This window comes from Somniosus microcephalus, chromosome 1 (genome assembly GCF_052327205.1).
Source record: "Somniosus microcephalus isolate GS21.2 chromosome 1, FLI_Smic_1.0, whole genome shotgun sequence".
Lineage (NCBI taxonomy): Eukaryota > Metazoa > Chordata > Chondrichthyes > Squaliformes > Somniosidae > Somniosus > Somniosus microcephalus.
The window spans coordinates 400,395,520-400,418,844 of record NC_140987.1 but is presented as its reverse complement, the minus strand read 5'-3'; the positions used below and the strand labels follow the sequence as shown (position 1 = coordinate 400,418,844).

The 23,325-nt window shown below is 47.6% G+C and overlaps 1 protein-coding gene across 1 annotated transcript in view; it reads right to left on the bottom strand.

The window, feature by feature from the left end:
- tex11 (testis expressed 11) overlaps positions 1-23,325 on the bottom strand; it is a 300,617-nt gene that overhangs the window by 160,750 nt on the left and 116,542 nt on the right. The window contains exons 14-15 of the mRNA XM_085992186.1: positions 13,489-13,574; positions 11,239-11,376 (exon numbers count right to left, since the gene is read on the bottom strand). Of these exons, the coding sequence (XP_085848312.1) occupies positions 11,239-11,376; positions 13,489-13,574 (224 nt within the window). The remainder of the gene's footprint in view (positions 1-11,238; positions 11,377-13,488; positions 13,575-23,325) is intronic.

Genomic DNA, 23,325 nt, shown 5'->3' with positions numbered 1-23,325 from the left:
CTCGTTAGATGTAGTACTTCAAGGGTTGAATGCCCACAACGTCAAATTGAAAAGGAGCAAATTTGCTTTTGTGCAGCCTGAGGTTGTGTACCTTGATCTGAAAGTTGATGCAAATGGCTTGCAACCAGTGAAGGGAAAGGTTGTTGCTGTCATCAATGCTCCAAAGCCACAGAGCGTGTCAGAGTTAAGATCTTTCCTTGGAATGGTCCAGTACTACGCACGTTTCTTACCTGAGTTAGCGACCATGTTGGCTCCATTGCAAGATCTCCTCAAGAAGGATGTCCAGTGGAAGTGGACAAAAGCGCAACAGGAAGTTTATGATGCTTGTAAGAGAAGTCTCTCTAGCGATGCTCTACTTGTGCACTACGACACAGAGCGTGAGCTTAAGTTAGCGTGTGATGCTGCTAGTTACGGTGTGGGAAGCTGTCATAAGCCATGTAATGGATGACAGCCAAGAGAAACCAACTGCGTCCGCATCGTGAACCCTCACAAACAGCGAAAAAAACTACGCACAAATTGAAAAGGAAATACTCGCCATAGTGTTTGGAACCAAGAAATTTCAACAGTTCCTGATCGGCAGAAAGTTTACCCTGATAACCAATCACAAACCGCTCCTAGCAATATTGGGGCCCAAATCTGCCATCCTGCAATGGCCGCATCAAGAATGTAATGTTGGGCAGTGTTGTTGTCACAATATGACTACACGAATCGTCGCGAATATCGCACTTCAAAGCAAAGCACAATCGCAGATGCCTTGTCCAGGTTGCCACATGAGGACTCGTGTTGGGAGTGAAGGTGAGATTTTCACGCTAGGTACAGTTGACAAAGACTTTCCCGTGAATGCAACTGAGATTGCAGATGAGACTCAAAAGGACTCAGTCCTGAAAAGAATGCATGAAAACCCCTTGAATGGATGGACTGGTCAGTGTCTGGACAGAGTTGAAACCATTCCATAACCGTCATACTGAATTGTCTTGTGAACAAGGTTTTATCAAGTGGGGAAAGAGTGGTGGTACCTACTTCTTTGAGAGATAGAATTCTGGCCGAACTTCATACTGAACATCCAGGGATCGTCAGTGTGAAATCAATTGCAAGAAGCTTTGTTTACTGGCCTGAATAGGACTATGATCGTGAACACATACATGAGTTTGGCACAATTCAGACTTCAGTAACTGAAGTACCAGGTTCAAACAAGTCTGAGATAGAAACAGAATCATCTGGGATTTCGGAACCAGAACAAAACAGCCCGAAAACTGGTTCAACACCAAAACCTTTTGTAAGAAGATCAGGAAGGCTCTGCAAACCTGTTCTTAAACTGGATTTGTAGTTCATTTGTAGCGTCTGAAGTTGATTTAAAAGAAAAAAAGCCAGAAGTTTTTGTTATGAGGTACATGTAATACTGGGAAAGGTGGGACCACAGTTTTGTTGTATTTGAGAGGGGAATATGTACTTTTTTTTTTTAAGGGGAAAGCAGTGTAATGTATTATCATATGGTTTAGTATGAGCATGCTCAGTTCGTTCTGGCCTAGTAAAGCAAGCACATGGACAAGCAACTCATCGTGTCTCTCAGGGAGAAATTCGGCATGTTAGCGCCTCCCGTTAGCACCTGGGGGTGGGCGCTAACAGGGCGCTAATGGGTTTGAGGCAGGGCGCAGCGAATCCAACGCCGCACGCGAAATTCACCCGAGATTTAGCACTGGTGCTAACATTTTGCGCATAGGCGTTTAGCAGCTGCCAGATCATGATGTCAATGAGTTTGGAACGCCCCGTTAATGGCCCAGATGCAAAATTGACTGTCGCCCCCTGCCTTAGCGCCTGGCCTGAACAACGGCAGGAAGAGAAGGCATGATGCATTCGGATGGCCGCTGTAGGAGCGGTATTTAAAGGGATCAACATCCAGTTTCATTTTAGTCGCCTGTCAATGCTGCCTTCTCAGTTTCACATAGAGAAACAGCCGGTTTCAGTTAGTTAAATGTTTCTTTCTTTCAGGAGTGTTCTGCCTGCTAAAAATTTGTCACTTTCATTCTGCTAAGATTTCGAAGTCCTACACTTGGTTACGTTAATGGGGACTGTACTGGCACTTGACCTCGCCCTCCAGCATCAACGTCGGAGGCACCAGAGGCAGAGACAAACATTGGAAAATGTGGCCAGAGGAAGGAGGGCCAACAGGGCTCTCAACAAGAGGCCTTACCCTCCCAGGGTATTCCGGGAGCATGTCTCCGACATAAATTTAACTGAGGAGCAATGTCTTAGAAGGCTCCGCTTCAGCAAGGAGGTGGTCACAGAGCTCTGTCACCTCCTGCAGCCAGACCTCGAGCCTAAGATCAGGACCACCACGGCTCTCTCAGTGGCAGTCAAGGTCACCATCGCCCTCAATTTCTACGCCAGCGGATCCTTCCAGTCTGCAGCAGAAGACATATCTAACATCTCGCAGTTCGACATTCATTGCTGTATCCGGGAGGTCACAGAGGCTCTCTACAGAAGGAGAAGGGACTACATTTCCTTCCCCAGCACCAGAGAGAAGCAGGACGAGTGTACATGTGGCTTTGCCAGGATAGCAGGCTTCCCCATGGTGCAGGGCGCCATTGACTGCACCCATTTTGCTTTGCGGGCACCCTGTAACAATCCTGAGGTCTTCCATAACTGCAAAGGCTACCACTCACTTAATGTCCAGTTGGTGTGCGACCACAGACAGCGAATCCTCACCGTCAATGCACGCTATCCTGGCAGCAGCCATGATGGTTTCAACCTGCGCCAGACCGGTGTGCCAGCACTCCTCCAGCCACCACATCAAGCTTGCGGCAGGCTAGTCAGGGACAAGGGCTATCCGATCTCCACCTGGCTCATGACTCCCCTTCACAACCCCAACACTTCTGCCCAGCACTCATATAATGAGAGCCATGCAGCCACCAGGAACATCATCGAGCAAACCATCGGAGTGCTCAAACAACCGTTCCGCTGCCTTGACTGCTTGGGAGGCACCTCCAGTGCTCGGCTGAGCGGGTGTCCCTTTTTGTCGTGGTGTGCTGTATGTTGCACAACTTGGCCATCATAAGGGCCCAGTCGGTGCCACCAGGCATAGCAGGGCCACCTCAGGAGGAGGACAAGGAGGAGGAGCAACAGGAGGAAGTACAGCAGCGAGGGAGGAGGCAGCCACTCAATCAGCCTTCTGGAAGGGTGGTCCGTGACCGCCTCATCAGACTGCGGTTCCAATAAATTCTACCCCACATCACGGTTGCTCACATCCCCATCATTCCATCCATTTCGCAAAGCTGAAACCTAGACAGCACATTTTTGCCTGTGCTGTATGTGAAGAACAAATTCAAGTGTGATACCAGTAACCTCAACCCCAATTGCCCATTCACCAACAGTCCCAAACTCCTTACCTTCCCTCTGTCAGTGACCATCACATCGTTCTCTTGGCCATAATGCAAAAATAAAAGCCAAAACAAAATATGCATTCCAAATAAAATGTATAAATTAAATGATGCCATATTGCATACAAACTTAAACTAATCACCCTTGTGCATTCGCTTAGTGCCTATCCTCCATGTGCCTATGCCTGTCCTAGTGCTCCTATGAAGTGCTACCCCAGTGGCTGCAGGATGGCTGGTGGAAAGCTTCTGACTTTCAATTGAGGAGACTGCAGATGGCCTTGGAGGACGACCTCGAGCAGCTCTGGGCCTAGAAGGCCCGGCTTCAGACTGCACCATCTCAGCATGGGCAGCAGCAGTCTGGACCGGTTGGCTGACAGGCAACAGCAAGGACACTGGCAGAGTGGGAGGGGTGGAGTCGTCCTGAGAGAGGGCAGTAGGTTCGTACTCCATGGAGCCACTAGCACTCTCCCGGGGCGGCACCTCACCTTAGGCTGGAACCTAACGGGCTGTCTAGGTTTCAGCCTCCCTTCCTCTTCTACCTCCTCCTCTTCTCCTCCTCGTGCTCCTGCATCTTAGGTTCTTGCCTGATAGGTGGTGGCAAGGGCTGTTCCCTCATGATGGCAAGGTTGTGCAGCATGCAGCATAGCACCACAAATCTTGAGACCTGCTCAGCCGAGGGCTCCCTCAGAACGGTCCAGGCAGCATATCCGTTGCTTCAGCACACTAATGGTCTGCTCCATCACATTACTTCTGGCAGCATGGCTCTCATTGTATGCATGTTGCGCATGTGTGCGTGGGTTGCGAACCGGAGTAATGAGCCACGTCGTCTGCGGATATGACTTGTCGCCCAGTAACCACCCTTTGGTTTGCCATGGTGGCTGAAATACAGCTGGCAAGTAGCCTGTTGGAGAACAGATTGATGGACTGCTGTAATGCCCTGGAATCCCCTTTGAACACTGGTATCCAGAACCATGATGGTAGCAGTCTGAGCTTGCGTGGCAGCAGCTGACCTTGTATGACATCAGTCTGAGCTTCTACTGCAACACTCAGAATCTTGGTGGAAGCGGCTTGTGCTGCAATGGAAGCTGAGACATCGGCCATCAGACACTGGGTCCACAAGTGTGTTGATGGAGTTGGCCACCAGTTGCATGCTGTAATGGATGGGCTCCAAGCTCTGCACAAAGCTCTGTTTCAAGTTGGTGCTGGACTCCTCCATGCTCCTTGGCATTTGTTAAGTCCGTGAATGATTGAGACACGGACTAGCAGGAGAGAAAACAAAACGATCTTTACTGGTGGAAGGCATAAACGAATCTAAACAACAGAGGCTCTCTAGCGCCTTTTATACAGGGGTGGTCACTGCCGGTACTGCAGTCTGAGACCAGTTATTCTCTTAAAGGTACATACACAACAATTCCTCCCCTTTTAGATAAACAGTACATAACATTCATTTAACAACTAATGATAACGAATTACAATCACAATTACTGTTGCTAGATACATTGGTTAAGTTTAAGCAATTATAAGTTCAGTCTTTGAGGAGGCTTCCTGATTCTGTCTGGATAACGCCTCTTTGGAGTATCAGGTTCTTCTGGCAATGTTGAGTCGAAATCAATGTCGTTGTTTGGTTCATCTGCTTCCAATATTACTGGTTCTGCGGTAGCTGCAATTGGAACGTCGATTTCATTACCAGGTGTATCAGATCGTGGTGTGGAGTTGACGTTTTCCAGTGACTCTAGAATCTGGTCAGCATGGCGACTTACAATGCTCTCCCCAACGTCCACGGTATACATGAGAGGTCCTTGTCGTGTACAAATCGTTCCTGGCTGCCATTTCTCAGTGCGGTAGTCCCGGGCCAAAACTGGTTGACCTATCTTAAAACTCCTGGTCGGCCTTTCATTCATATTCTGAAACTGCCTGTTCTCCACATCTCTTCGGACGTTTGGCTTAACCAAATCCAAGCGGCATCGTAGTCTTCGATTGAAGAACATCATGGCTGGAGTTTGGTTGGTAACCGCATGTGTCGCATTCCGGTAGGCAAACAAGAAGTTGTCCACCTTGTGTTGTCGGGGTATATCTTCATTACACATTGCCTTGATAGCCTTCTTGAATGTTTGGACAAACCTCTCGGCCAATCCATTAGTGGCTGGATGATATGGGGCAGATGTGTAGTGCTTAACACCATTGTTCTTTAAGAACCTCCGGAACTCTTCAGACACAAACTGTGGTCCATTGTCAGAGCAAATCTGTTCAGGCAGCCCATTCCTGGCGAATATGGTTCGCAAAACTGTGATAGTTTTTTCCGTGGTGGTTGAGGACATTTTTATTACCTCTGGCCACTTTGAATGTGCATCCACTGCAATTAAAAACATTGAGTCCATGAAGGGACCAGCAAAATCAATGTGCACCCTTTGCCATGGAGATGAGGGCCACTCCCATGGATGCAGAGGAGCTTGTGGTGGGGCGTTTTGGACCTTCTGACATCTTGCACAGCTCTTGGTCATTTCTTCGATTTCTCTATCGATTCCCGGCCACCACACAAACGCTCTGGCTAAGCTATTCATTTTTACCCCACCCAGATGACCCTCATGAAGCTCATTGAGCACTCTATCCGTCAACTTAGGTGGAATTACTACTCTGGATCCACACATCAAGGTTCCTCTGCACACTGACAGCTGTTCTCTTCTCGGCGAGAATGCTGGCAGCAGTGGTTCGCCATGTGCTGGCCATCCTTTCACCGTTAAATCATAGACCCGTGATAGTGTCGGGTCATTCCGTGTTTCCTTTTCTATGTTTGCATTCGTCACAGGGAGACATTCGACTATGGTCGAGTGGAATAACTCCATTGGATCCACTGCAAGGTCTTCTTCTTCCACCGTCGGCAACGGTAGACGTGACAATCCATCAGCATTTCCATGCTGTTTAGTTCCTTTGTACTCGATGTCATATTGGTGTGCCCCTAGAAAAAGGGACCATCTCTGCAGCCGTTGTGCTGTCATTATCGGTACGCCCTTCTGAGGGTTGAAAATGGAGACAAGAGGTTGATGATCGGTTAGTAGAGTAAATTTTTGACCGTGCAGATAGTGATTGAACTTCTTCACCCCCCGCACTAGGCTGAGGGCTTCTCTGTCAATCTGGGCGTAGTTACGCTCGGCAGAAGTTAACGAGCGTGACGCAAAAGCTATCGGCCTCTCCGAACCATCAAAGAATTTATGTGACAGTACCGCCCCAATGCCGTAGGGAGACGCATCACACGCCAGCCAGATTGGCAGTGCTGGGTTGTAGTAAGCCAATACTTCCTTTGAAGTGATTAAGCCCTTACTCTTCTGAAAAGCATGCTTACAATCATCGCTCCATTTCCATGCTACCCCCGTTCGTAGCAGGGCGTTCAGTGGGTGCAGAATTGTCAACAAATTCGGCAAAAACTTATGATAGTAATTCACCAACCCGAGGAATGACCTCAGCTGCGACACATTTTCAGGCGCTGGGGCCTTAACAACCGCTTCAATTTTGTCAGGGAACTTATGTAACCCCTCTTCATCAATCACGTGGCCACAATACGATATCTGTTTCTTAAAAAATTCGCACTTGGGGCGGTTGGCTCGCAGCCCATGTTCCCGTAGTCTAGTGAGCACCTGTTCTAGGTTGTTAAGGTGTTCACTGTCATCTTCACCTGTTACAAGGATGTCGTCCAAGTAACACTGAGTCCCCGGAATCCCTTGCAGGACTTGTTCCATCACTCTTTGCCATATCGCCGGAGCCGATGCTACTCCGAATACCAATCGATGATACTGGTAAAGACCTTTGTGAGTGTTTAGCGTGAGATACTTCCTAGAGGACTCTTCAACCTCCATCTGCAAATATGCTTGTGCTAGGTCAATTTTTGTAAAACGCTTCCCTCCAGACAGCGAGGCGAAGATGTCTTCTATCCTTGGAAGAGGATATTGTACTGTGCGAAGGACAGAGTTCACCGTCACCTTGAAATCCCCACAGATGCGCATCTTCCTTGGCTCTCCGGACTTATTGGTTAACGTTTTCTTCATGACAGGAACGATGGGTGTCGCCCACTCGCTTCAGTCGACCTGAGACAACACGCCCGCCTTCTCCAGCTCTGCCTCGACGGCTGGGCGAATTGCATATGGTACCGGTCTCGCTTTGAAAAACTTGGGAACTGCATTCTCTTCTATTTTTATCGAGGCGGTTACGCCTTTAAGCGTGCCCAGTTCTTGTTGAAATACCTCTTTGGCGTTAGCTAAGATTGTTGACAATCGTCCAGGAGTGACGTCTTCATCTTTTTTACCGTCCACCGTCATTGCATGAATGGAATGCCAATCTAAGTTTATCTTCCTGATCCATTCCCGTCCCAATAACGGTGGTCCACCATTTGGCAGTATGTAGAGATACAATTTCCGTATTTTCTTGCCATTGTATTCGACAGGCACCCTTATTTTTCCTCTGGGGTATACTTTTTGCCCCATATACGTCATCAAGACGATGGATGTCTCTCTCAAGGGTATGTGTGAAAATAGCCGCTCGTAGTCTCGTCGATTCATGACAGTTAGCGCTGATCCTGTATCCAATTCCATTTTAACTTGGGACCCTGCTATCGTGAGAGTGACCCAAATGGTTCGGTGATCCTCTTTTGCGATTACATTGTGAAGTTTGAGACAGCTTAGTCTTCTGTTTCCGGATTCACTATCGCTCATCTGGTCTTCGGAACTACTGTCCGTCATCTTTTGTACTTTCTTGTACGGTTCCTTAGTAGCCTTTTTGTTGTCGCTGGTCTTCTTCCCAGACCTACAAACTCGTGCAATGTGTCCAATCTTCCCGCGTTGTCTGCATATTTTGTCTTTGGACCAGCAGTCCTTCTGGTCATGGTTAGTTCTGCCGCAGCGATAACATTTTGCAAATCCCCGTGTCATTTCGTGGGTGCCGTATTCCTGTGGTTTTTGTTGAATTTCTGCAGCTCCCCTGGCTGCTGCTTCATACAATACTGCCACGCTGAAAGCCTTATCTAGCGCCAGCTCTTTTTCTGCGAGTAACTTCTTCTGTGTTCCTTCACTCAGGAGTCCACAGACAAATTTGTCCCGTAGGGTATCTGCCAGTCCTGCTCCGAACTGGCAGTGCTTTGATAGCTTGCGTAGTTCTGTAAGATACTCAGCATTGCTCTCATCTTTGTGCTGAGTTCTCCTGTGGAATTTAAATCTTTCTGCTATCAACAGCGGTGCAGGGTTTAAGTGCTCCTGTAGAACAGCAACAATTTCGTTAAAACTCTTCGCCTTCGGTTTGGCTGGAGTAATCAGGTCCCGCAATAGGCCGTACGTTCTAGCGCCCATTAAGTTTAACAATATCGATGCCTTTTTCCCCTCCGCTATATTGTTTGCCTCGAAATATACCTCGACTCTTTCCACATACGTGGTCCAGTCCTCTAATGTATTATCAAAAGCAGTGATACAGCCAGTCTTCAGCATCTTGCAAATCTAAAATGGCACCTCCCGCGCTTTGCCTTCTTCTCCGATTTAACAAAATGGCGCCTCCCGCGCTTTTCCTTCTTCCCCGCTGTTGTTAGCGCTGCTTTCCACGGTTTCTTGCGCGTATTCTTTTTCTTTTATTATTTTCCCGTCGTGGAGCGGACCCTCTGGGACACTTCCCTCCCTCTCCTGAGGCCCGAACGCTGCCCAGCTTCGAAATACCGGCCGCACCCTGTATGCTCCACCCTCTCTCTCTCTCTCTCCTTGCTTCCCGACTCGCTGCCCGGCCCCGTTGCAGCCCAGGAAGGATCAGAGCACTACCTGCCACCAGCCCGATTAGCTGGGAAACCACGGACCGAGGAACCCAGCCTGGCTCTGGACAGTCTCTCCTGCAAAGCCTTGAACCCGATGATTGACGGTCGACGCCCGTTCCTCGAGTTTCAATGGACTCTTTTTTTTTTTCTTTCTTCTGGCTCCGACCTTCAACAACGTCGTCGGAGCTGTTGCTGAGTTGCAGGTAAGTTCGTTTCTAACTCGTCGCCAGTGTTAAGTCCGTGAATGATTGAGACACGGACTAGCAGGAGAGAAAACAAAACGATCTTTACTGGTGGATGGCATAAATGAATCTAAACAACAGAGGCTCTCTTGCGCCTTTTATACAGGGGTGGTCACTGCCGGTACTGCAGTCTGAGACCAGTTATTCTCTTAAAAGGTACATACACAACAGCATTGAACCCAGGCTTTTTGTCAGGCTTCCAGAAGCACCAAGCATTTGGTTGTAGCCTGGCCCATCAAAGTCCTCACCTGAGTCCTCTGCAGCAAAATTCGTCTGCGACCTTGTCCTCTGGCGAGCTGGCACCTGCACTATCCTGGCCTCTTCCTGGCTGCAGCGCAATTATGCCCAGTGTCTCACCACATGCAGATCCCGCCTCTATGCTATCCTCTAAGTTATGCGCAGTGTCAGTATCTGAGCTGGCAGCTGCGAGTGTGAAATCAAGTGATGGTGTGTCATCATCATCACTGTCTTCTTGGTCTTCCTCCATTGCCTGGCCAGGTTGTAGTTCTTCGGTTTCTGAAAGGAAAAAGGGACAAGGGTAAGGTTGTGGTGAGGATAGAGGGGAAAGTAAGAAGTGCATGCTTACACCATCTGCAGCTTGTAAGTCAGAAGAGATTGTGGGATGAGGGGGAAGTGGGATGTGAGAAGGAGGATTAAGTATGAGGATACTGCCAACTTCAATGAATTCAGCCCCACCACTGACCACAGCCTCAGCAAAGGCCCTTCTGATAATGGGCAGTACCATTTCCTCCATGGGATTTAGAACCTGCAGCGCATCTCTCCCCCTCTGGTTAGTTCCTGCTGCCTCCGGTTGTGCACTACGGTCTCCTGCAAGAGAGAGGGAAGTGTGTCAGAGTGTCGTACAATATGTTTGGGTGATGTGACTGTCATGGTTGAATAGCTGGCAGTGTGTGCAAGCTGTGAGATGTGGGTGCGAGGCTTGCAACAGTGCTAACTGTGTGAGGGTGAGGTGCAGCATATGAATGTTAGGTATGAGTCCTGATTGATAGAGATTGCTGGTAGGTGAGTGATATGTGTGTTGTGATTTGAGCAGTGGCTGAGGCTAGTGGTGCAATTGGTAGGATATGGCATTTGAAGATGCATTCACTGACCTTGACCGCTCATGTGAGGTCATTAAACTTCTTGCGGCACTGCATCCAGGTCCTCGGGGCTAAAATCCTGGCATTCACCTCCACAGCTATCTGTTCCCACTGCCTTCTCACCATGTGTCTGGAGGGCCGCCCGCCTACCCCCCCCCGCCCCCCACCATGAATACAAGACATCGCTCCTCCTTTTCACCAAGACCTCCAGTGCAGCATCCGAAATCCTTGGTGCACGCTCTCTCCCATGGTCAGCTATTGTTGATCGTTGCACAGCACATTATTCCCAAGGATCTCAGTACCTCCAGCAGCCGCAATGTACCTTCCCTTTAAGAGGTGCAGGCTAGCTTTAAGCAGTGCAGGTAAGCTTTAAGTACTGATGGCAAGTAACAATATTGGGCTCCCTGCTGATGTGTGCAGCCAATGAACCGCCCAGTTAGCGCTGGCTGCACACAGCAAACATTATAATGAGCAGGCAGCACAAAGGTGGCGTGCTGCCTGTATTACACTGTACGGGCATGAGGTAATCATACATCGCGATTCCCACACCCATTTTTAGGGGCTATCCAATTTAGCCCCCTCTGTCTTCTAACAGCTTAGCCTCCAACTTACTGTGAGCAATGCTACAGGAGATCTGCTAGTACACATACATTGCTATAACCATGGAAACATTATCTTCCCCACTTGTATTCAAGTATATATATATATATATATTTTGTAACCATGAGAGATATTACCTTTTCCTGCTGATTCAGATGCAGGTAGCAAGATGCCCTGTTTCTCTGCAGTCTAGCCAGATTCTGATCTAGCTGTCCAGCAGAATAAAAACTTAAAGAATAACTGTACCATTGGAGAGCCTCTGTATAATTCTGCACCTTCAAAATCAGAGGAAATATTTGGTGTTAAAAGAAAGTTCTTCCCACTCACTACAAGTCCCAGCCTGACTAAAGGCTAAGAGATCTGCATTTTTCCAGAGCTTGCAATCAAGGTTGTGCTGAAACAAATCAGGATAAAGGGGAATACCCTGTTTGAGACAGGGGGTAGGAAGAGACTAGCCAAAGGAACCACCCAGGTACAGTGAAGCAGAAAGGACTTAAAGATGACCACTCATTGCTGGAAGAAGTTTAATGCCCTGACCAGGTAAACCAAGGTAAGAGGACTCAGTCACACCATCCCAAGCCAGGTTTGCTAATTGCAACCACCTTCTTCTCATTGAATTGAAGTGTCAAAGAGCTTTTCTTTAATACTCAAAAGGTTCCGCAAAGTATTTTACACTCCCAACTTTCACGTGTAAATGTTACTTCTATTATAGCCTTACAAGCATGTACCCCACTCAAAGCCTCACGTGATAAATAATTGTTTGGCTCATACACTCTATTATGGCCTGCCTCCGGATAACTGGGCTTAACTGCATCCTCCACGCGCACTGATACTGGATCAGCTGGAGATTGGGGCACCTTGGTCTGCATATTATAGGGCGGGATAATGGCTGGTGGGTGGCATACACCTCCCGTGATCCCTGGTCTCCCTCTACCCCTCCTCCTTTTCTTCATCTAAAATGCAGGTTGACAGATATTTCTGATTAAAATATATTGGCTTTTGATGATTGGATGAGGGAGAAAAAAAAATGAAGATCCCATAACAGATGATTGCAATTGAAGGAATAGTCAGTAGCAGATTTTCTCACCCCAAAATATTTACTAAATAAAACCTTTCAAAACATGACACACAGGAAGGTCACACTGCCCTGAAACTTTGTGGTGATGTATGAAGCAGATCAATTCTATTTATGGGAAACCATTACAAGTACTTCTAAGGAGCAATTCTACACTTTGCTGGGCAGGAGTACGCATCTGACAAAGGGCTACAGCACAATAGGAACAATTCTGTGACACATGTTCCCATTCTGTTAGACTCCACGCTGGAAGTGGAGCCTTGAAATATTACCCCTCTACTGTTACAGAACCATTTTCTGTGCAAAACGATTGCTATGAATATCAACTTCATATCTGACAACAACAGTTAAATCAAAGACTCTATTCTACTTCCGGATCCGGATCTTTATATACAGGTAAAATATATGAGCTTGAGTTTCCGCTCAGTTGCGCTGTTTTTTCAGTGTAATTCGTCCAAAATCGGTGCAAAAGATGGATTTTTAAGCGCAAATTACATTCAGCGCAACTCAAGTTTATGCTAGTTTTTTTTTAAATCACGCTAGAAGCAGGCCCCGACCACAAAACTGGCCACACCCCTAGGATAAATAAATCACCATTCGGAATTTCCACTAATTGCGCTCGTATGTAGGCCTTTGAGGCGGCTCTAAAAATTAAGCTGGTTCTTTTGGGCCCCAGGACACAAGTTTTAAAAGTTTTTGAATATAATTTGTTTTTAATTTGCTAAGAAACTGACTACTGTACCCCAATATAACTAGGAAATGGTTCTGTATATTTTTTAAAAGGTCATCTTTATTCATTTAAAATCAGGTTACTCACAGGTGGTGGATTGACGCTATGATTAAAATGCTATTTTTTTGTGATAAACCCATTTTCAGCTGTATTAATCAAACTGCACCTAGTTACCACTCTTAAATATATCAAGGATTATTTTTTAAAGCAAAATTTTTTTTAAATTATGTTTTAAAACGCTGCCTGAATGCGCTGGTTAATGGCAGATTTTGCGTTCACCTATATGCAAATGAGTTTGAGCGGAAACGCGAGAAAAAAAACTTTTCAAAATTGTGCCCGTTTCACCGATTACACCCAAAGTGGAAACTCTACCCTATGGAGTACAAAACAGCTGAATGAAGTGAGCTCAATACAGAATGTTTTAAGGATGACAATTTACATTGACTTCAACGGTGAATATTAGGGTTTCAAGAATAGTGATTGCAATAGAGGTGACCACCCTATAAAGGTAACCTAAATAGAGGTTGCATGATATACCTTTTGATTGGATTTCACATGAAGCTTCTAGTATTTGTGTCTCACCTCAAAATTCTTGGCAGCTCTTTCCCAGAGAACAATGTGAAATCGAGTCAGAATATCTGATGAAAGTCGTTTCCCCGTGTAATGACCTAAAGATAGTGATCAGAAGAGAGTCATCACAGTGAAATTAAACAGAAACGGTTGGCAACTGTGGAATAAAAGCTTTGAAGGACATTACCATTCAACTACAATATTTAGTGAAAAATATGCATTTCTCCCTTGATCCAATGATGCTGTTTGGTGTAAAAGGCCGTGATTTCCCCTACCTGAGCAGGTCCGTGGCGGACGAGGTTGGTGGCAGGCCACGAGCCTGTTGCTGTCTGCATCCCGCTGCAAGAAAATACTTTGCCGTAATGGGGCTTGTTAAGCTCACCCAGCACATTACCCAGCCCAATGAAATGGTGCAGGTCTGGTGACGTCAGCGCTGACATGTTTGGTGCCAGCATATTTAAAGGGGCCACGGCCCCATTTGATTTCATTTCTCATTTGGGTTTGTTCAACATACTGTGAATGCTTGTTTGGTTCTAACATGAGTTCACAGAAGCAGAGGACTGCTCCACGATTCTGCGTTAACTCCTTCCATGTGCTTGTGGAGGCAGTCCGAGCATGCAGGAAGGTTGTCTTCCCTGCCAGTGGCCACAAGAGACCTCCGCAAGAGACCAAGGCAGCATGGCTGCAGATAGCGGAGGAGGTCACAAACAGGTCTGTGGTCATGAGGACCTGGGCGCAGTGCCGCAAGCGTTTCAATGATCTTATAAGATCAGGAAGTGAGTATAAAGTTATGACATCCCCACCACTCTGTCTTCCCAACCCTACTCCTGCACATCCTTACTCACACCAACATCCCTTCGACCTTCACCCATCCCTCTATCTCTATCTACATCATCACATCCCCATCTTACTAACCACCCCTCACACTCACCCTCATCCTATTGCAAACATACCAACTAACACACAATGAGGCCACTCGGTATTGCCACCCCACTCCATCATAGTCTCTCTCTAAATATCCAACCCATCCATTCCTTACACTCATTCCATCACTCTCACTCAACCTTCTCTTCTTTCCCTTCTTGCAGGAAAAGAGAGCCCACAATAAGAGAGGGAGAAAATGGGAGGAGGCCCTCAATCCTTAGCAATCCTCACCAGTGCGGAGGGGGCTGTCCTGGAGATCACTGGGGCCGTCGACCAGCCAGAAGTGGGGGATGGAGATAGGGGCTCATCACAACAACCTGGTGACAGAATCGGTTTCCATAAAGATACATGGCATTCATCAGTCACTCACATGGGGGCTGATATCAAGAGACATTGAATGCTTAACATGTGCATAAGGGTATTTGTATGCAATCTACATATGATTTATCTAACTGATCTCTTTATGCTTCCACAGGTCCATCAAGAGCCCCCCTCTACTGTCCAGGAGAAAGAGTGAGAGCACTCCTCAGAGGAAACTCCAGCCTCTGAGGGCGCAGCATCGCCTGAGACAAGACAAGGCAAGCCAGCACCAGCACAGATACACACACCTCGGTGGGGCCATCGCGACATAGACTAATGTTGTCACCTGGTGTCTCACACAGCACACGTGAGCAAGGGCAGATGGTGGAGACAGGGTCAGCAGTGGAGACTCTTCGTCAGAGGGCGCAGGAGTCTCCTAGTTCTGCTCAGCTGCATGCAGACGCTGAGCCTCGGGGGCCATCCAGGAAGAGGGCGATCCTGGAGGAAATGCAGGAGGCTCTGAGAGGTTTTGAGAGTGCAGTGAGTGCGAGTGTTCAGAGAATCAAGGATTCCTTCTCCAACATGAGCACCACCGTGGCGCAGGCAATCACGGCTGTAGGTTCCTCCATGGATAGGATGGCCATCTGCATGGAGGATCTAATGTGCCAGTCGCACGAGCACATGGTCTCTATGCAAAATAGATGGGCACCTATGGAGGACAGAAACCAGAGGTTCATAGATGTTCTTTATAGGAAGGATGTCAGTGTAGACGTGGGTCCTCATGGCCCCACTGATGTGCAGCAAGGTGCTCTCCAGCTACTTGCTAGCAGATAAGTGCGGGTGGCCCATGAGATGGATGATGGTAGGAGGGAACATGGAAGTGGGGCTCCTCTCCAAGAGCTCAAACTTCACCCGCCTTGCCAACCCCTCGGTCAGAGCCCCAGATGCCTTCCCGCATAGCGATGGCCGAGTCTGCTCCTGCACAGTCGCAGCAGGATCAGACTTTGGCGGGGCCCTCACAGGCTCCAAAATCTAGAGGACGACTGCCAAAGGTGTCTAAGCAGGCACAGCAGGGAAGTGAGGAGGCTGCCTCTACCTCTGCTGAAGCCACATGGTACTATCACGTAGAAACACACGAAAAATAAAGATGCCACACAAGTAGAGTCACAAGGGTAGTCACTTGGGTGTTTTCTTAATTGTTATTGTAAAGTTTACATTCAATTCATCTTTTGTATTAAATCATTTATTTTGAAAACTTTGCAGTCCTTGACAAATTTGTGTGTACAATTGGAAGTGGCAGAGTGAACGGTCAGGGCTACCTTAAGCTCCAGCAATGGTGGTGACTGTGAAAAGAATGGACTGGTCATTGTAGGGATGCTTTATGGTGTTGCTGTGGGGTGATGCCAACCTCGCTACGTATGTGCCAGCCACATAGCTGTGCTGCATAAAGTTAAGTAAATCTGGCCATGATGAGGCCATCCCTGGCCTCACGGGCAGCAATGTGGTCGCGTACTGGTGGAATCTGGACCGCCGGCTCCTCCAGGTGTTCCTCATCGTCATATTCCACCTCATGCTCCTCCTCCTCCAAAGAGGCTGTGCGCTCTACACTTTGTTCCTCATGCAGCGCTAATCCTCACTGCTGCGCTATGTTGTGCAGGGCGCAGTAGACCACGACGATTCTGGAGACCCTGGCTGGTGCGTACTGAAGGGCTCCTCCAGCTCTGTCCAGGCATCTGAAGCGCATTTTGAGCAACCCTATTGTCTGCTCTATGACACATCTGGTGGCAATATGGCTTTGATTATAATGTTCCTCAGCCTCATTTCTTGGCCTCCGCAAAGGTGTCATGAGCCACATCTTCAGTGGCTAGCCCTTGTCTCAAAGCAGCCAGCCGGTAAGTCTGTTTGGAGGTGTGAAGAGCTGAGGGACGGTGGACTGGCGAAGGATGAAAGAGTCATGGCAGCTGCCAGGGAACTTGGCGCACACATGTATGATGATCTTCCTAAGGTTGCAGACGAGCTTCACACTGAGGGAGTGGAGGCCCTTGCAGTTGACAAAGACTGCTGGGTTATGATGGGGTGCTCTGATGGCCACATGTGTGCAGTCGATGACACCCTGCACACGTGGGAAGCCAGCCAGAGTGGCAAAGCCGAGCGCACGCTCAGGAACACTGGCTTCATCAGTGGAAACGTTTATATAATTGGCAGACTTGTCAAAGAGGGCATCGGTGGCCTGTGTGATGCATCTGTGGGCGGTTGACTGCGAGATGTTGCAAATGTCTGCTGCAGATCCCTGGAAGGAGCCTGAGACGAAGTTGAGGGCGCTGGTGACTTTCACAGCTACTGGAAAGGGGTGTCCACCCGTTCCTCTGGGCTGCAGGTCTTGCTCCAGCAATGTGCGATAGCCTGAGCCTCCTTTGGCACTGCTGCTCAGTCATTTTGAGGAAGCTCATCCTCTGCCTGTATAACCTGTGTTGGGGGTATCGCCCCCGACGCGGTCCAGCCCTGCGCTGATGCCCTCTGCCCTGTACAGGTTGAGGAGAAGGTTGCCGGACTTCTTGTTGGTGCTGCTGGTGTGCCTGGTTCTGCTGGTGTTGCAGTTGATCGTGGTCAGATTCTGAGGACCAAGGTGAGAGAGTATAAACGGTACCCATGTTGATAGAATAGATGGCAGGAGAAGTTGAGATAACAGAAGCAATCTGTCAATGGTGAGAGGTGTTGTTCCAATGAGGTGACACTGGATAGAGAGTTTGCTCCAAACACTTGCAACCTGCATAAAGCTCAATCTGTCTTCCAAATGCAGTAAGCAACAGCTTCTGAGCTTAGAAAGTGAACAGCTGTGAGATGGGAGCTTTTATAGCACATTTCAAGCTGTCAAATAATGAGATGATTCCATGGCCATTCAACTCTCGCCCAGCTTAAAAGACGTGAATCCCATGGGTGAGCAGGTAAATTCTAAAGGTGAGCTCAAATTTGTTCTTAATCCTCTGTTAACAAGGTCATAATGACCTGAATTGCCTCCCCCCCTGCTGCGTGTCGGATCTGGTCAGTGCGGACAGACCCGACATTTGCTAAAGGGGCGTGGCAGCAGGTTGACAGCAGGGTCCCAACCCGCTGGGGGAAAAAAACTTTCCCACCCAACCCGCCACCAATCGTGCCCGCTGACCCCCCGCAAAATCCAGCCCAAAGTGTTTCCCAAGCACTTAATCCCCAGTAAACCAGCCTATGAGCTGTCTCATCTGAAGTAGTTTTATATCATTAGCTTTGGCATAAAGTTGTTTCTTTTAAAAAAAAACTGAACATTCCTCATAAAAAAATGTGTATAAAACTGTGGAGCCACAATCAATAAAGCAAATAGAATGCTGAACTGTTTAGTCCAAGCAATACAGTATAAATTGGAAGAAGTTATACTTAACCTATACCGTGCTCTGGTCCGACCACTCCTCGAGTACTGTGTCCAGTTCTGATTAGAGGCACAAGAGAGACATTCAAGCCTTGGAGGCAGACTAGCGTAGAATGTTAAGGCCAATAAGCTAGCATCAGAGGAGTGAGTTATGAGGAAAGACTGGAAAATTTGGGCTCCTAAGTCTTGAAAGGAGGTGATTGAGAGGTGATGTTACAAAGGTGCATAAGGCACTGAAAGGTTAAATCCAGAAATTTGAGTCATAGAGTCATAACGGCACAAAAGGTGGCCATTCGGCCCATCGGGTCCGTGCTGGCTCTCTGTATAGCAATCCAGTCAGTCCCATTCCCCGCTCTATCCCTGTAGCCCTGCAAGTTTATTTCCCTCAAGTGCCTATCCAGTCTCCCCTTGAAAACATTGAGAGTCTCCACTTCCACCACTTCCGTCGGCAGCGAGTTCCAAGTCCTCACCACTCGCTGCGTAAAAAGATTTTTCCTCACATCCCTCCTGCATCTCTTGCCCAAAACCTTAAATCTGTGTCCCCTAGTCCTTGCGCCATCAACTGGTGAGAACAGCCTTTCCCCCGTCTAGCCTATCCAAACCGGTCATAATCTTGTACACCTTTATCAAATCACCCCTCAACCTCCTTTGCTCTAATGAAAACAAATCCAGCTTCTCCAACCTGTCCTTGTAGCTAAGATCCCCCATCCCCGGAACCATTCTGGTAAATCTCCTCTGCATCCTCTCAAGGGCCTTCACATCCTTCCTAAAGTGTGGTTACCAGAACTGGACGCAATACTCCAGTTGTGGCCTAACCAGCGCTTTATAAAGGTTCAGGAGAACTTCTCTACTTTTGTACTCACTACCTCTATTTATGAAGCCCAAGATCCCATATGCTTTGCTAACCACTCTCTCAATATGTCCCGCCACCTTTAGGGACCGATGCACATTAACTCCCAGGTCCCTTTGTCCCTGCACACTCTTTAAAAACTGTGCCATTAACTTCTGCCAAAATGCATCACCTCACACTTCTCTGTATTAAATTCCATCTGCCACTTGTCTGCCCATTCTGCTAGCCTTTCTATGTCCTCTTGCAGTCGATTGGTATCATCCTCAGTTTGCCACACCCCCAAGTTTGGTGTCATCGGCAAATTTAGAAATTCTACTTTGTATTTCAATATCCAGGTCATTTATAGATATCAAAAAAAGCAGTGGCTCCAGCAGACCCTTGGGGAACATCACTGTCTACCATCCTCCAGTCTGAAAAACAGCCATTTACCACAAACTCGCTGTTTTCTGTCCTTAAGCCAATTCCTTATCCAAGCTGCCACTGACCCACCTATTCCATGAGCCTCAATTTTGTTAATAAGCCTTCTATGTGGTACTTTGTCAAACGCCTTCCTAAAATCCATGTAGACAACATCCATTGCATTACCTTAATCAATCCTCCCTGTTACTTCATCAAAAAATTCAATTAGATTAGTCAAACACGATCTGCCTTTTACAAATCCATGTTGGCTCTCCTTAATTAGCTTAAACCTCTCCAAGTGCCCGTTAATTTTCTTCTTGATTATTGTTTCTAAAACTTTACCCACCACTGATGTTAAACTGACTGGCCTGTAGTTGCTAGGATTGTCTTTGCACCCTTTCTTGAACAATGGTATCACATTTGCCGCTTTCCAATCCTCAGGCACCTCCCCCACATCTAGGGGAGATTGGAAAATTATGACAAGCCCTTCTGCTAGCTCCTCCCCCAAATCCCTTAACAACCTGGGGTGCAAGCCATCTGGACCAGTCGACTTATCCACTCTAAGCATAGCCAGTCTTTCTAGTACATCCTGTCGATCAATTTTCACCCCTTCCATTGCTTCTATCTTTTCCACTTCTACCGATATTTTGTCAGCATCCACCTCCTTAGTAAACACCGATACAAAGTACTCATTGAGTATTCTAGCCTTGCCCTGCGCCTCTAAGCATATATCACATTCTTTGTCTCTAATAGGCCCCAGCTCGCCTCTTACTACCTGCTTGCTGTTTACTTGCCGGTAGAAGATTTTTCGGTTCCCTTTTATGTTAACTGCCATTCTACTCTCATATTCTCTCTTTGCCAATCTTACTTTCATCTTCACTTCCCCTCTCAACTTATTGTATTTGGTCTGGTCCTCCCTTGAAGAATTCACCTGACATTCATCATACACCCTTTTTTTTGTTTCATCATCTTCTCTATCTCCCTTGTCATCCAAGAAGCCCTTGCTTTGGTTCCCTTACCCTTCCCTCTTGTTGGAATGTACCTAGCCTGTACTTGGAACATCTCCTCCTTAAAGATCACCCATTGTTCAGTTACAGTTTTTCCTGTCAGTCTTTGGTTCCATTTTACCCTGGCTAGATCCTTTCGCATCCCATTGAGTTAGCCCTATTCCAGTTTAGAAGTTCCACTCCAGATTGTTCCTTGCTCCTCTCCATTGCTAATCTAAATCTTATGATACGATGATCACTCGTACCCAAGTATTCTCCCACAGACGCTTGGTCGACCTGGCCCACCTCATTCCCCAACACCAGATCCAGCAATACCTCCTTCCTATTTGGTACAAGAACATACTGGTCAAGGAAATTCTCTTGAACACATTTCAGAAATTCCTCCCCCTCCTTTCCCTTTACCCTAGCATTAACCCAATCGATATTTGGATAATTAAAGTACCCCAATATCACCACTCTATAGCTCTTGCATGTCTCTGCGATTTCCCTGCAGATTTGCTCCTCTATCTCCCTCTCACTATTTGGAGGCCTGCAGAATACCCCCAATAACTCGAATCAAATGCATTCTATTCTTGTCCCCTCAAGAACATCCTCCCTTTCCAACACTACAATGTCTTCCCTAATCAGCACTGCCACCCCACCTCCCTTTTTTCAGTCCCTATCTTTTCTGAACACCTTGAACATTAAGTGCCCAGTCCTCACCGTTTTTAAGCCACGTTTCCGTTATTGCCACAACATCATATTGCCACACGGCTAATTGTGCTTGTAGCTCACCAGCCTCATTCACCACACTTTGTGCGTTTACATACATGCATTCTAAACCCATTTTTGAATTTTTTGTAGTCTTTCTTAGTCTGCTCCTATCTAATATGGTACTACTTCCGCTCCAGCACTACCTTCCCCTCCAGTACCATCCAACACACTCACTCTTCCATGCACCCCATTCCTCCCCTCCACTCCTACATGCTGGTACCCTACCCCCTGACAAGCTACTTTAAACCCTCCCCAACAGCACTAGCAAACCTCCCCGCGAGAATATTGGTCCCGGCTCTGTTGAGGTGTAACCCGTCTGGCTTGTACAGGTCCCACTTTCCCCAGAAATGGTCCCAATGCCTCAGGAATCTAAAGCCCTCCCTCCTGCACTCTCTCTCCAGCCACGCATTCATCTGTTCTATCCTCCTATTCCTGTACTCACTAGCACGTGGCACCGGGAGAAATCCGGAGATTACTACCTTTGAGGTCCTGCTTTTTAATCTCTTTCCTAGCTTCCTATAGTCTGCCTGCAGGACCTCATCCCTCTTTCTGCCTATGTCGTTGGTACCGATATGGACAACAACCTCTGGCTGTTCACCACCACCCCCCCTGAGTGTCCTGCAGCCGCTCAGCGACATCCTTGACCCTGGCACCAGGGAGGCAACTTACCATCCTGGAGTCATGTCTGCATCCACAGAAACACCTATCTGTTCCCCTAGCCAATGAATCCCCCATCACTATTGCTCTTCCACTCTTCTTCCTCCCCCCCTGTGCAGCTGAACCACCCGTGGTGCTGTGGCCTTGGCTCTGGCTGCTCTCCCCAGTGGAGCCATCACCCCCACCAGTTTCCAGAACTGTGAACCGGTTAGCGAGCGATGCACTCTGGAGATTCCTGCCCGGTCCTCCTTCTCTGTCTGTTGGTCACCCATTCCCTCTCTGCCTGCACATTCTGAGGCTGTGGAGTGACCACTTCTAGAAACGTGCTTTCCAAGTATTTCTCAGCCTCACGGATGCACTGTAGCAACTCCAGCTGCCGTTCAAGATCCAAAACTCGGAGCTCGAGTTGCTGCAGTTGGCGACACCTTCCTGCACACGTGGTCGTCCAGGCCGCAAGAGGCGTCCAGGATATCCCACATGGCACAGAATGTGCTAATCACGGGACTGAGCTGCCCTGCCATGCTTCTATTTACCAGACTATAGAGGTAATTTAGCAGAAATAAACTTAACAAGAAACACTCAACAGCTACCCACCAATCAGCACCTCCCTCTATTAGATAGGCTATGAACTACTTAAGCAGAAATAGACTGAAAACAGAACAAAAAAAAATTACCACAAATACTCACCTCTCAGCTCCCTTGTGCCACTGACACCTTTGAATTCTGACATCACTCCTTCGTTGTGTCGCTTGCCGACTGTCTCCCTTGCAGGTAGTCTGCTCACTCAGATATGCTTCAAATTGTGCCGATGGTATAAAGTACAGCTCATGCTGGTAAAAGGCAAATTTAGCACTGCCATCAGGAATTTCTTCTTCACAAGATTGATCAATACACAGAACAGACTTCCAGATGAGGTAGTGGAGGCAAAACTCTGGAATTGTTGAAGAAACTAATAGTGTGATGGGGGATGAGAAGTTAAATGAGAGTTTGCTGTCATTTTTATCTGAACGGATGAGCTAAGATGGGCCAAATGATCTATCTGGAATCTTGAGGAATCATAACTTCCTAACTTAACTTTACATTGTTTCCCTTGAAACCTTGGGCTGGAATTTTCTGGGACAGCAGGCGTGATCGGAGGCGTGTCGAGTGGGAAAGTTGTTATTTTTGGGAGCGGGTCAGGAACCCACTGTCATCCCGCTCCCATGCACCTTTCCCCCAGGCACATCTGTCAGCGCGGACCCGACTCGACCGGGAGAGGCGGGTGACCCAACTTAAATTATTAGTAGCTAGTTGTCAGACCCTTAAGAGTGGTTTTAACCTTACCTTTTAAATTTAACTGGATGGCCACGGGAAACACGCTGCTTGGGAACCATGTCTGTCAACCTGATGCGGGAGTTCAGTGGCCATTGCTCTAGCTGATTAGTTGACAGCATCAAATGTACTATAAAAGCTCCCAACTGACAGATGATCACAGATGATCACTTTCCTTAGCAGAAGCTGTTTCTCACTGCATTCCCAGCACAGGTTCTACAGGCTGCAGTCTTTCCAGTAAAGTCTCC